The following is a 15,950-nucleotide window of genomic DNA, read 5'->3' on the forward strand; positions in this document are numbered from 1 at the left end:
AGTAAGGTCATAGCATTGATAATGTGATTATTTATTACCATCTGATGATAACTGTAAATAAAAAACTACTAACAAAATGTCCCTATCAAGATGTTTTTAATTGATTTGTAAGTAAAATAAACTTGCTTTAGTTGGGTGTACTCTTTGGACTTAGTATATTTTATTTAATTCCTTATAATTCATATTTTACATACAGAATTGACGATGCGCTCCTGGTCAATTTCGGTCTCGACAACCAATTTTGCCGGAGAATATCGAACTGCACAGAAACAACACACGAACTCACAAGTGCGTACTCCATTATTGCTTCTCACTCTCATAATTCGTGAGGACTGTAATCGGGCAGAACCGGCGTGAGTGCAGGCGCAGGACCACCGGTCTTAAAGATGTATAAATACTGCCAACTCTCTAATTTTAAGCTACCAAAAAGAATATCTTGGCACCGTAACCCCTTGATTTTTTCCAAACCAGGTTTTGAACTCAGGTACTCTAAATCTGCAGTCTTCTAATCTAGCCACCAAACTAACGATCTTAATTACTATTCCTATGGCAACAGTAACTCATATCAATCATAAAATGTAAGATTAATTTGATTAGTAGATAAACGGGTTATAAGCTACTTGTTATCGGAAGATATCTTTCGATTTCTATCAGATATAATCTATTCAGAGCTTAAAGTGTGACCCACGTAATAACAACGTCGCACAATTCAGCTTCACGTGGACTATACTGCAAAATTATTTTTTTAATTGTGTAAAAAAAAAAAATGGCTTTATCTGGATGTACACTTGTCGATTTTGCTTGACATATAAAAGACTACGCATTCGTGAATATTTTAAAAATCCAATTGCAATCAGCAATTATATTGCGTATATAAATTAACAATGTAAAACAGCCAAATTAATAGCCACCCTATTTAAGTCAGCTGAACTGATAAACACGTGCGTTTTTAAATCAGACGGATAACCAGATATACAAACTAGACCTGTTTTCCAGTGAAATCAAACTCAAGAAAAAGTCATCTGACAAGACCTGTAGAGATATTCTGTAAGAATAAACTCGAAACTCACTCAGTAAACGATCACCAAATATCCGAAAATGATATGCGTTGTTAGGACTTTGTACAAACCTGTCTGGGTAGTTACCACCCATTCATAATAGATTTTACATGTATACTTAGTATCGTTGAGCTCCAGTATGAAGGGTAAGTGAGCCAGTGTGACTATAGGCACAAGGGATATGACATCTTAGTTCCCAAGTGGGGCTATTACTGTTAGAGCATTGCAACTGTTGTTATCCAATATTCGTGCGGATTGATATCAAATCAAATCAAATAAATATAAATCTATATTATGGACCTATGTACTTATGCACTCCATAATACTGATTTATCGACTGCAACATTTATCAATACGCAAAAAATATTTGTTGCTGTTGCTATGCTATGCCACTGGTCGATGGCGAATTCGTGTTATTGGAAATATTCCTTACGATACCAATGTATATAGGCAGTGGTACAACTTACAATCAGGTAATCAATTTGACAGTCGGCCTAGCTATTTGAAAAATGCAATTAATTGTAACAATTATTGGCCTTAATTAAATATTGCTTAGCGGATTTTTAGTTAAACACAGATTTCTTTATATATAAGCTTTGTTTAACAAATCATTCCGAAAGAACATTTTAACGCCGTTATTTAATTAACACATGATTATAGCGCATCACCAGTAAAGGTATTCTGTCAGATGAAACTCGAATCTCACCGCAGAATACGAGAATGAAATGCCATATTAAATATAATAATTGCCTATAATATATCAAAATATAAATATTTTATGAGATACGAAATTCTAAAAGAAATCAGTTATTACAGAACTCTTAGGCTCAAGGTTTGACCTAGGCAATTACTGTTAAGGAAACAAGGGAACACCAATTGATTTATTTTTAACTGTAATTGCAATCACGAAGTGACATCTTAATTATTCACAGTTATTCTTATGGACGTAGACAACACGCGGTGGAAATTTAAGCTATTACTTGATTTGTTTATAGAACAGTGATTTATTTTCTTTATCACTCAGCGACTATCGCGAATTGTAGGCGTAGAATTAAATAAAACCAGCATTTGAACAGTTAATATAAATATATTTCGAATTATTCAGAGGCTTCACAATATTTGGAAGAATTACTCGACAGCGTTCTCGTTTGGATGTATGACGGACATCGCATTCGTTTTTAGTTTGTATAAAATTAGTCATACAAGCTGTTACGAAAGAAAGCACACTTAATAAATTTGTGGTTACAATTTTATTAGTAACAATGACATAACAATAAAAGCTAACACCAATAATTATGTCCCATACAATAGACACTAGAGCAAAATTTCGACTAAAATCTTTATGCGCTAACATACCAAGCGTTTTCAATACTAAAAGTGACGTTCACAGGTAACGAAAGAAAAAAAATTGATCCATTAAAAAATTTACAAAATATTTTGTATATTTTTTTTTAAATAATTGAAACTATATTGGTCAATATTTTTATATGATGATCTACGATACAGTTTTACCATTTGTATAGATACAATTACATTACGAATAACATAAGAAGTTCATTGCATTTTGTCACTATTGACAGATTAAAGAAAGAAAAAAAAAAAAAAACAATATATGGAAAATTTTACATAATATTTTATGTTCGAATTATTATTATTGAATTGAAAACTGTTCACATATATCTTTATTTTAAATTCATAGAAAAATATGTTATCATTAATATCATATTGACAAACACTTAATCGAATACAGGTTACGATGTACAAGTTAGCGCACAGGTAGTGAAGAAAGTATTAACCAATTTAAAAGTAATAATCCCTTTATTTATGATAGCAAATACATTTTGTCTGATATAAAATGCGATCGAAGCGCCCTATTTAAATGTTTCTAGTTATATAAAAATGCAACGCCATAGTAAATGGCGCGTTAACTTACATTTTTAATTAATACTAATATTACCGTTATTTACATGCTGTTTCTTCTAAATATCTGCATCTGAACAATACATTAAAACCTTATAGCTATGTACCTATTTTGTGCAATTGTTGATGCTTTAAAAATAAAAAAAAAAAAGAACAACCTAAAATTATATTTTCAAATGGTTAAGTAAAAATTGTCTATGGCATCCATATATTTGATATTGAATTTCAAGCAATAACAATTGCACACACCTTAGATGCAACTTTTCATGTACTAACTTTTACATCTTACAATTTTAGGTGTGGATTTAGACGGTAATTAACTTAATATCTACTATTTAAAAGCAATAAAAAATCTTCAGTATATTTTGAGTGTCTACAGAAAAAAAAAAAAAACATTAGGCATAAAAAAGTTACAAGGCCGTGTCGTCAGTCAATTAAAGCCTAAATGGGTTTAGGCTTTAATTATCACATTTCTAGCGAAAAATGTCCTCTGAAGGTCTAAGTTTAAGCGACCAAATAGAAAAGTGCAAGATTTGCGAGATAAATCTAGAAAATATTGCCCGTTTCAACTTGATCGGTTAACAATCAATGCTTAATGTTATAATTGTGCGGCGTTTTAAAGTATACTCGAAACTTATCAAGATACGAGTTTATGACGACAATTTATTATATATAGGAAATAAAGGAAAATAATAAAATACTTAATAATTCATGTTTTTTGAACCTTTTATAAAGATGACATTTACAGACATTTTACAGACAAATTTAATAGTTTATTAATTGAATTAATAATAATAAAAAAATTATGTAACTTTCATTCATTAAAATGATAGTATTTTATTGCAAATTTTATCATTCTAACTAGCTTCGATATGTATTTAATAATAAACTCGCGCTCGTATTCCAAATGACGCAATTTTCTTTAAAATAACACTAAAAGGACAATGTTGACAACATTTACTCGATGGCTGGTTTGTGCCTACTCGTAAAGTGTAATTAAAACAAATCGAAACTAACTTTGGAATAACTGTTACATACATCTATATCGAAAACAACGAAGAAAGTAATCTTAACTTTTATGAATACACATTATCATTATGAATACAAATTATTTATATATACGTAAAGTTTTTTTAGGAATCTATACGAAAGTTAAATATTAATAACATTTTAGCGAATACTGCGTATGTACTTATAGACACCTATAATGAAATACAACAATCGGGAACAAAAATAAGTAATAATAAATCGAAAAATATAATCTCTGTTTAAACAAAAATTTCAACAATTCCACGTTTAAAATCACCGACGCGCGAAATAGAAAACATTTTTTTTTTAATTATATAGTCGATTATGAAATCAATGTGGCGTACGGTGTTCAAGCAAAAATGTAGGAATGTACTCATTAACATTAAGATCGCGTTTAAGAAAAGCACCCAAATATGAATACCCAATAAATGTACAAAACTGACATGTTCCCTTATCGTACAAATGATGTCACTTAGCCATAGACAACTGTCAACTGTCAGTGTCATTCCACATATAATACAAAAGCGTTTACATATACGGAACTCACTCACACCAACCCACGTTACATATAAATGATGCGTATTATCAGTAAAATTTAACATCTATTGTATGCATTTGTTTGCAGTCCATGTATAGTTTTATACAGCACTCTGGTAGTACGACTTGGAGACGGATCGTTTGGTGTGCTCTATGTTAGATAGCTATGCTGTTTACACTGGCTACGACACGCGTCTGCACTATCTGAAATATTAAAATTGTTGCTTTATCTCGACGACTTGGTTATTTCTTTATCTGCTTCCTCGTGTAACGCGATTTCAATGTACTGTCAATTGGTATACTTAAATGTCTTGTGTTATCTGTATTTATTTAATAGTCAACAGTTGTTTAACATATGTGAGATTAAACATTGGCAATTAACGATGATCCATGCAGATTTCAAAACGGTTTGGAATCATTTCCAATTAGAAGGATTTTAATCTGCTTTCTTTGCCTAATATTAAGATGATCTAATGATGTTAAGGAAATAATTTATTTATCATACACTAATACGCCACCGTCTCCAGTATACGGACGATGTTGAAATTATATATAACTGCTATGTTTTTACATTGAATTAACCTCTGACCTCACTTTCCAAAATTGTCCCAAAACCTTTTAGAAAGATCGTTTATATTTTGATATACGCCGAGATATATCTTACACTAATAGAGAAGTATTTTTAAATAAAACTATTAGTTTATTCGATTCTATAACATCAATAGACAAAATTTAGCCGAAGACTCAATGAGATGAAGAAGATTCTGTTAATAATATTATATTAATATCAAATAGTTTATGGTCTTATGGTCCATAAAAGCTTACTACAATTCCTCATACTAGGTTGTTTCTTATTAACAATATTATATTGTTGCGCAGATTTGAATTGTGTTTAGACATTAATGTACTAACCTCAGCGTCGCAATCCTTACAGTAGCACGCACTTCCGCTTCACCTTGATCGGCTGGACGGGGCAGAGGACAGCGCGGATCGCTTCGTCAAACACCGTCTTGAGACCTTTCTGCGTCAGCGCGGAACACTCCAGGTACTTCACGGCGCCGATCTCCTTCGACATGCTGAGACCCTGGTACATAACATGGCAGTCAGATTATAAAGAGTAACAGTCTATTCATTAAATTGGATTACCGTTCTATAGAACTGCTACTATAGAACAGTAATCCAATACAAACTAATTGTAAAAAATATATATTTTTCTGAATCGCATGAGCAAGTTACACTAGCGACAACGACTAGTGCAAGCACTACTAGTTGTCGCCCGCCTATGTCCTTCCTAGGAGTTCAAGTTTGCTTCATACTAAATTACGTCAAAAAGCGACAGAGAGACAAACAGGCAGACAGAAAGATTTACTTTCACATTTATAATATTATTAATATAGATTTGATTCTCTAATTACTGGTTACTGGTTTAGACTGTAAATATTGAGTAACAGTAGAATGACAAACTTCTGGGATAAGGCCATATTTTCTTTTGATGTTTATTCCAGCGTGTCGGTGGATACACTTGTGACTCAATTACATTCGACAAATGAGCGTTTACGAGGTTTCTTTTACTTCCCGAAATCCTGGCTTAAAACACCAGGTCCGGCCGATAAAAGTTATTAGGTTTTTTCAGTCAAAAAATCTCATTAAGGTTAAGATTAGCTTCTTCTTATGCATGTACATGTAAAGAAAAACTCATCGCGTGGATTCCGTTTTAAGGTATATTAATATATTTGTTTTATACTCTAAATTCTTCAAGAATACTGGAAACCGTTTCAATGTAAAATATCACATAAAATAATCGACTAGGAATTGACAATACAAGAATAACTGATACAATAATAACATTTTTATCGATGGCTAAGTGGAGTTCCACCAAAAATAATATGGAAACTTCAAAGTATAGTTTATTAAAGTAGACAAAACATTGTTGTGATCTATTCCGGTTGGAACCGGACAACATGATATTTTATATATATTAATTTCCAACTATCTGCGCCAGGCAAGTGGGCCACCTGGTGATAAGTGGGTATGAAATTTTAACCAACGCGCCACCAACCTAGGGATCTGAGAAGTTATGTCCCTTGTGCCTGTCATTTCTGTGGCTCACTGACCCATCAAATCGGATATCAATTTTCTCTTTACTCAATCTTCGTTTTTATTTTGCCTTTTCTCTTTTGTTTTTGTAGGAGTCAATAGTAATTAATGGTTTAATTAGCATGTAGTGTTTGCTTTTAAATGATTTTACATAATCTGTGGATATGTGTATTATAACTGTATGTTTGTAAGAACGAACAATGTAAAAATCGCTAACAAATAAATGAAATAAAAAGTAATATCTGACGGACTTGCACGAAGCCCTACCATCAAGTCATAAAATACATTATGAGTACATTTTGAGTGATATTACGTTGAAGTCCACACTGGCCATACTTGGTGGTAGGGTTTTGTGCGAGCCCGTCTGGGTAGGTACCACCCACTCATCAGATATTCTACAGCCGAATAACAGTACTCTGTGTTGTTGTGTTCCGGTTAGAAGGGTGAGTGAGCCAATGTAATCACAGGCACAAGGGACGTAACATCCTAGTTCCCAAGGCTGGTGGCGCATAGGTGATGTAAGGAATGGTTAATACCTTTTAACAGCACCTTTGTCTATGGGCGGTGGTGACCACTTACCATCAGGTGGCCCAAATGCTCGTCCGCCAACCAATGCCATAAACAAAAAAAAACTAGTGCTAATTGTGTCATTCAACTATTACACGCACATATTTATAGTTGGCGGATCTTTGACTGAACATATTGAGACATTAAAACATCTTCCAGGATCAGTTCTATCTTAATTCAATATGAATGAATGAATTTACCTGTGGATAAGTGATGGGTGCGAGTTTTTTGTCCTTAAGCTTCTCAATGGTGTCCTTGTCTTCGCGGAGATCGAGCTTCGTTCCCACGAGGATGATGGGCGTCGATGGGCAGTGATGCCGTACTTCTGGGTACCACTGGAGACGAAAACATAGGAATCGTATTTATACGTAGTAATCAATCGCAACAATCTTTATCAATTTAACCCATTCAAGTTCAATTCCTTGCATTTGTTAATTTTCGGTCTACCTATTCAAAATTTCTTCACTGTTTATTCTAATAAACAAGTTGCAGTTGTTAGCTTTGCACGCTGTTTCAACAGTTAAATGTCCGGTGCTAGATATAAAAATGTAGCTTAGGGTTCAAGAGTGCTTCATACCGAGCGGTTTGGCCGTGAAAAAAAAAAAAAAATAAATTATGATCTTCGAATGACGTTCACACTTAACTAACAACCTCTTAAAGTCCCAGAATTAAATAAAGGCTTTATATCCTCTTGAGGAGAATATTCGAAGCTTATTCGTTCACGAGAATTTATAAGAGTTATATTTTTAATAAGAAAATTGGCTATACATTAGCCTCAGTTCTTGTCAGTCAGTGATACTCGATCACTGATTGACAAGAACTGAGGACGTGATCGTATAAAAGGATCTGCAGTATACTGAGAGTGATATTAAATTAAAATATGATTCAAACGATCGAACATACATATTTATAGCTTGGAATATAATATATAATTACGTAATATCTCATAGTGAAAAGGCGGCTTAACATGCGAACGCTATCGTTAAGACATTAAAAATATAATTCTGACGTATCAATCTTAATGTAATCAACGGACAACGAGAAAGACTGGTTCGAGGTCTAGATACGCATGCAAATCGATGTTTCGCAATAGTAATGTACCTACACGTTAAACCAGCCAACCTTAGCTTAGCTTTGCTGCATTCAAAGGTCTCTTATTAAACGGCCAACATTATCTATTATGATGTAATAGAATTTCGTGCCTGTAACTTGTCCAATTTTGAAATGTATGACATTAAAGTTTGAACAATCGACGTAAAATTTAAATCTGTATATATAAATAATTATTGCACACACGTGTATCTAACTGAAGTCTCCTAGACTATTGGAAACATTTCGATGATTTTTTTAATGTGTAGTTGAATAGGAAAGGTTGAATCCGGTAGTGTTAGTAGTAGACTGCGGTATATAAGGAGCAGACGATCGAATTCTTATTGCCCAAGTTCATTATCAAGCAACAATCAAAATCGTCACATATTTATCTCCTACCTAAAAAGTCGAGTGAGCCTTTATAGTAGTCGCATATGATATGTTACATCTGACATTTAACATTTTTCATAAGCAATTATATCCTCTCGAAAAATAGGTAGTTGGTACCAACTTACAGGCAAATATCGCATCACGTTTGTTTATTGGCCAAATCAAATAGCGCGAAATTCCACGGCTTTCTGTTACACACTACCGTCTCTTTTCTCGAAATAATTTCCAAAAATTACAGCAGAACAAGAGGAAAGATGCTACACATCAATGAAGTTCGATTATTATTATTGTTCAAGCTGCAGCTTCTTCTTTGCAATTTGGTGAATTTACATGTCAAACAATACGAAACGTATAGTTTTCCCAACAATTTTCAAAATTTCTCCAACCAAACAAATGTTACATCTAACTATAATGTGTCTAAACAAAAATAAAAACAATTGTTACCTTTGCGCGAACGTTCTCGAAGGATGCCGGATTAACGAGGGAGAAGCATATGAGGAACACGTCAGTCTGTGGGTAAGAGAGAGGTCGCAGCCTGTCGTAGTCCTCCTGACCCGCCGTGTCCCAAAGGCCCAGGTTAATCGGCTTGCCGTCAACCATTACATTCGCCGAGTAATTGTCGAATCTGAAATATATGAGGATAAAAGTTATTTACGATTTATCTAAACAGTTGTTATAAATAAGTATTATTCCAAATGTTAACGTAATGATTATACATTTAATAACATTGATTTTAACATCAGATATTTTTTTTTGTGCCCGAACACATAACTTATACATTTAATAATTAATTTTATAGGTATCAAAGCTATTCCTTCAATATATGTATATAAACAAATTGTAGGTATTAATATACAGATATAATAAAGTTTTTTTTCCAAGTATTTTTACCCCTTTTTCCTGTGTACATCAAATGTTTTTTTTTGTGTTATTAATAAAAATGTTTAAAAATAAGATTAGCGAAAAAATTAGAAACATGCTATTCAAAATAAAATAATATATGTTACTTTAATTTTCAAACTATAGAGCGAACGGTAGTTATTATTAGAGAACAATTGTGTATATGAATACAAAATAACAATAAAAAAAAAGCACAATATGTCATAAGCGACAATGCCGTTAATTGATAATTGAACACGAATGCCTCGATCAAATTAATACTTCCGTCATGATTAAGGTTTCTCAGAGCAACAGGTGTTGCAGTTCACAGAAAAAATCGTCACACGTGATCGTCATTTTAAGGCAATTATGACTAAGATATTATATAAACATTCTCTATCATAAACCAGTATTGAGAATGTAAGTTATATTTTGTATAATACGATACAATGGAACTTATTGTTCCACTATATGTATATACAGGTAGGTATACAGATAAGTTTATATAAAGTTAAAGATTTTCATCCGATACACGCACTTGCCATGACACGCTATTTCGTTGCTATGTTTTTCACGAATTATAATAACGTATACTGTATTTATAAACGCGTGATAAAAGTAAATTCCAATTTTAGTAGTCTCTTGTGATATTATCAAATGTTAAACTTGCAGAAACGTTTTCAAATTAAATTATTTAACATAATTAGTTTTATTTGTACTAATTATTAAAATATAACGTGTTTTCTAATATTTAATTTAAAATACATAATACTTATATTTAATTCTTGTTTATTATATCGCTGTTACATAAGGCACACAATTATATAACAGCGATATAATAAACAAGAATTAAATATAAGTAATCAACAATAACTGCTTTATTTCAGGCTATTGCCTAGTCACTACACCCACATCTACAAACGGGGACTTTTAAGTAAAATTATAATTTTATATGAAAACATTTGAAACTTAGGAGGCAATTCAATTTGAAATTTAGAAAAAAATAATTGACTTTATGTTAATTAATAATATGCAGGTGATATTAATTTTATTATAATAAATATCAACTTAGAGACAGACATCAAATAAGGCTATATTTAGATGGTGATCATGCTCAGGCTCAGTTCAGATAGAAACTGCATCCACTTAAGATGATTCAACTTATACATAAATAGCTTCGTGTTCATTACAAAGTTTATGAGAACCACAATATAATTTCAATAAATTTTTATTCTTATTGATAATATGATTGATATTGATTATTTTTATTGTTTTCTGGAAATAAGAAAAATATTGCATATATGAGCCTGATCAATATAATAATACATTATTTCTTATTTATTTAATAACCACGTAACTGTTATATAACAAGTACGATCCTATCTATTTAAATTGTATTTCTGTTTAAGTTGGAACAAACAAGTTTTGGTTAATTTTAATAGCATACGTTGACCATTCTTATTCTAGTAAAAAAGCAGACGACCAGCTGGATTTACCGTATGGTAGGCGAGTGGTCGTCTCATTATTAACATTCCACCAGAATTGGGACAAAATGATTTTTTCGTCAGATTTTTTGGTGATTTTTTTATCATATTTAAAAAAAGGATGTCACTTCATATTATACATAGGTCACACTAACGACGTGGCCTTATAAGACATATAACATATTTAAAGCCTTAAAACGAGTGCCTTCTTTTTAATTGAACCTTTTTTTTAATCTTTAGCCTGACATACTTTCGAAGAAAAAGTGTAATGCAATTTGCAATGTAAACTTCTAACCTTAAATTACGTAAAAAAAATACTTACACTGTTGGTATGTACTCCCCGGGGAAGGCATTTGTCGTGTAACTGATGAGAAGACATGTTTTACCGACGGCACTGCGGACAAAAAAAAAATACATTGTAAATATTTCTAACACAAACAGATCAGAGCGAACAAGACAAAGCTCATACTCATTATATTTGTTTAATTAAAAACTCTTATTAAATTCATTTTAATTTTTCTACAATTATTGTTTAAATCTTTTAACCGTAACACCTTATAACGTAATTTACATATTCATGTAATTATATTTCACACCACCTAAATACAACAAATTAATATCAGAATGTGACTTCGCAAAATTGTGCTTAATTAAAGCGAAGAAGCTTGCTTATACGATTAACAAACATCGCTTATGCAATATCTGCTTCGGAGATTCTTAAAAGCTTAGTAAATCGATATTTGTTACTGAAAAATACTAAAATTGAATAGAAGTTATATGTAAAACAAATATTATCGATATCCAAATAGAAAAAATATAAGATATAATAATAAATGCTGCAAAAACGAATAACTGAAAAAATAATACAAAATAATTCTACTGTATTGAAATATTACAAGTATGAAAAAGTAAAAGCGTTTATTGCATATTAAAACATACTCATTAGTTAAAAATGAGGACTTTTCAATTATATCAACTTAAATTCAAACTCTGTATATACTCATAGCTCGATCATAGCTAAATCTCTACACGTCAACAGTAAATGCAGTATCGTAACACAATAATTGGATAAAACAGCCAGTATCACGAGACAGTCACGATACACATTCTAGTTAGTAACTAGGGCGACCTAAAAAAAATAAAACTTGAGCACGCTCGGGCATCCTTACGATGAAGGATGTTATCAACATAACCATAGTTAAATGAGTACCTACGCTTAAGTTTATGGGCCGCTACAAATTTTATAAATACTTCGTACTTAACTTTAGCTATTATGTTGGAAACTTAATCTTGTTAACTCTTTTATTAATTTTAAGTTTCTAAAGCTGTCGAGCCAGATTTTAGATTTAGAAAATAGTTTTCATCGTTATAATTAATCTTCATCTCGCCATGTTTTAGTTTGGCGAGCCGAGATGGCCCAGTGGTTAGAACGCGTGCATTTTAACCGATGATTTCGGGTTCAAACCCAGGCAGGCACCACTGAATTTACATGTGCTTAATTTGTTTATAATTCATCTCGTGCTCGGCGGTGAAGGAAAACATCGTGAGGAAACCTGCATGTGTCTAATTTCAACGAAATTCTGCCACATGTGTATTCCACCAACCCGCATTGGAGCAGCGTGGTGGAATATGCTCCATACCTTCTCCTCAACGGGAGAGGAGGCCTTAGCCCAGCAGTGGGAAATTTACAGGCTGATTATGTTATGTTATTATTATGTTTTAGTTTAATGAGACCGGTGTAGTACTCTTAAAACTTCAACTAAAATTTAAAGGATTCTATGTTATTTTTATTAGAATTTATTTATATATATATATATGGGCAATTCTCTGTAAGCTCGTACAGACCCCATACAAATGCTGTCCTTGCAATTATTTTCAATATTTGCCAAAAAACTATTTTCAATTTCGAAGAAAATAAACAATTATTTTAGTTAGATAAGGAGGCCCACTGAATTTATTCATATTTTCCGAGTTATTAGCGATTTTCCAAGAAATTATGACAGTGGACTGTTTGAAACATCAAGGGACTGTTTTGAACGTGTCAGGGTACTATTTAGTGAGACAGAGTACTGTTATACTTTAATCAAAGTCATTTTACAATAATCAATATATTTATTATTTTTATAACATGTTTTCTTATCAATAGTAACCATATTTGTTCATAAAAAAAAACAAAAGTAACAACTTTCTTTAAACATTCATATAAAAAAATAATACTGCTAGAACACTTGTCTGTTTTCACTGAGATCAACATAGTCATATTATTATACTTGCAACAATTAAATGCTTTATTTAGTCTTTCTCTTAAATATATGATATTTCAACTGAGATCTCCAATCTAAGGTTTTTTCTAATTCTAATAAGACACATAATAAAGTTTAATCACTTAAAAAAAATGAACTTAACATTTCAACAAATTAGCGCTCAAAAACGTCAACTTGACTAGAAAACTGATAAAATATTCTTTTTCCCTTTACAATCAAGTCAGGATTATCCAACTTTTGGATAACTTGATCAAATGACACGTCTGAAATGTCCTTATCATCTATTCTAAAAGTCTGCACTTTATGATCACAAATCTTGAGGAATGTAACACGTAAGTCGTTTTCATCATCATCAATCTCATTAATGACGGCAACATAACGATATTCTACACTTTTAGTTGGAAATTTCAGAAGAACATAATCTCCAGTATTGTAAACTGAATTCCGAGTGCCACTCGTTCCTGCTATATCGTCATCCAATCTGTGAGGGTTTATTGTAGGTGTCAATTCAGGTTTAGCAGATTCAAGATCTTCCGGTTCGGATTCTGTAAACACTTCTTCTACTGTCCAACTAGGTTTTAGAGCACAGTTGATATTTCCAATCTTATAATGCTCACAAGAGCCGCTGTTGCAAAAGCAACTGAGACTTTTCATTGTTAGTGTTTTACATTTCTTTAGAAAGCCGAGGATGGTGCTGGAGTAAACACCTGCAACCTGATGTACATTTAAAGTCCCCTTAAAACCCCTCTGATTGGCCGATTTCTCTTCAATTTCATCGACCATAGCCTGAAGGCTAGGGTCGATGAAATTGAAGAGACTCGGTATACGGTACAATATTCTTTCCACTTCTTTAAGGCAGCTCTGTGCTCACGGGGTGTCATATCCTTTACTAACTTCCGTGAACCTTTTTCTTTTTTCTTAAGATACTTCAACTTCTCCTTTTCTCTCATTTCTTCTCTCTTTTGAGGGTCATTTTTTCTACTTTGGTAACGTAATCGCTCTGCTTCTCTCTTATTGTGTAATAATTCTTCTCGGGATAATTTTTTTCTTTCTAGGAGCCATATCACGTACGTTCGATTAGCCTGTGTCAAATAATTTAAGTTAATTTATAAAGGAAAATAATAAAATAATGCGAAGCTATCAATTATACTTTGATGATCCTTACATTATTTTCATCATCATCCTCCTGCCCTTATCCCAATTTTACTTGGGGTCGGCGCAGCATGTCTTCTTCTTCCATACTTCTCTGTCGGACGTCATCTCAACCTTACATTATTTTATAAAACAGATTAATGGATAAATTTACACAAACAATACATAAAAGTAATAGCGTATACGCAGAATACACAGGCCCCTGTTATGTAAAACAGTCCCCTGTTGCTATTTCAGTCAGAGGACTGTTGCCAGGGTACTGTGTTTTTCGGTTAGATTTCACAATATTTACAAAAATTATGTAAAATAGTTTTTTAAGAATCTACCGATCAATTGACACATACATGATATAGCAATAAACTTTGTATAGAGATTATTAAAGGAATTAACATACATATTATGACTTACCAGAGGACTGTATGTTGTAACGATCCAAGCGCGTGTTCAGCTCACAAATGACGCTCTAGCACTACAAAAAATGGCGTCTCAACGCCGCATTCGGCAAGGCTGCCAACTTCACGGCAATTGCGTTTCGTTTTACTCAAAAAAGTGTTCGTAAATATTATAGTTTTTGTTTATTGTGGATTTAAATTTTTGGCAGGGTACTGTATGAAAATTCTGGGGACAAACTTTACAGGACTTTACTAAATAAATAAAATTCCTAATGAATCCATGTTTTACGAAAATAATATAATTCAATTATTTTTCTTTATGATATTAACTGCCCAATGTATGTAGTTTCAATAACTTCTTCGTAAATCTCATTTCTTGGTGGAAATGTAGTGATGGGGACAGCCAGGGAACTGTATTTTTAGAGCTTCTATCATGTCTAGAAAAAAACATAAAATCGCAATGGTTCTAAAAACAAAGGGCACGTAAAGTTTCAGGGTTAAAGTTTCATAAGGAGTGATCTTTATTATAACAATTTAATTACTTTTTGAGAAGATCGGTTAGGACAGCCAATTACGAGCTTACGGAGAATCACCCATATATATATATATATATATATTTATCGATATATCGTTTAGGTTATAATTTTTTAAGAGTAAAATTATAAAACAATAGAACATACACCCTTGGGCTTCACACGGGTTCATTTCATAAATAAAGAAAATTATATGATTTATTTCCATATATTTTTTTTTTAGAATTGGATCATTTTTCAAACAAACAAATTTTACCTCTTTATAATGTCAATTAATTCTGCCCGGTTGAAGCCGTTAAAGGCTTTGTTTTTTAGCGTTATATAGTTTATTCATTCAAACTTAGCTAAATAAAGACAACTTCACACTACTGTTATGAGTATCGGTGCTGTAACCACCAATGTGAACTGTATAATATGGTAAAAACTGAATGATAAAGGCGTTTATAAATGTATAATCATGTATCCATATCACGTTTATACAATAATGACAGCTGTGCCTTTCTGTTCCAAGATTTCACTTCGTATCTCACTCGTAAATTTGTTTATAGCTGACTTAGTG

General features: G+C 32.2%; 1 protein-coding gene across 1 annotated transcript in view; it reads right to left on the bottom strand.

The window, feature by feature from the left end:
• Window positions 1–2,125: 2,125 nt before the first annotated feature.
• The window catches only part of LOC113394184 (ras-related protein Rac1), a 43,277-nt gene continuing 29,452 nt past the window's right edge, over window positions 2,126–15,950 (bottom strand). The window contains exons 2-6 of the mRNA XM_026631396.2: window positions 11,373–11,444; window positions 9,132–9,312; window positions 7,409–7,543; window positions 5,457–5,628; window positions 2,126–4,748 (exon numbers count right to left, since the gene is read on the bottom strand). Of these exons, the coding sequence (XP_026487181.1) occupies window positions 5,473–5,628; window positions 7,409–7,543; window positions 9,132–9,312; window positions 11,373–11,444 (544 nt within the window). The 3' untranslated portion in view covers window positions 2,126–4,748; window positions 5,457–5,472. The remainder of the gene's footprint in view (window positions 4,749–5,456; window positions 5,629–7,408; window positions 7,544–9,131; window positions 9,313–11,372; window positions 11,445–15,950) is intronic.

Source organism: Vanessa tameamea, chromosome 9, assembly GCF_037043105.1.
Source record: "Vanessa tameamea isolate UH-Manoa-2023 chromosome 9, ilVanTame1 primary haplotype, whole genome shotgun sequence".
Taxonomy (NCBI): Eukaryota; Metazoa; Arthropoda; class Insecta; order Lepidoptera; family Nymphalidae; genus Vanessa; species Vanessa tameamea.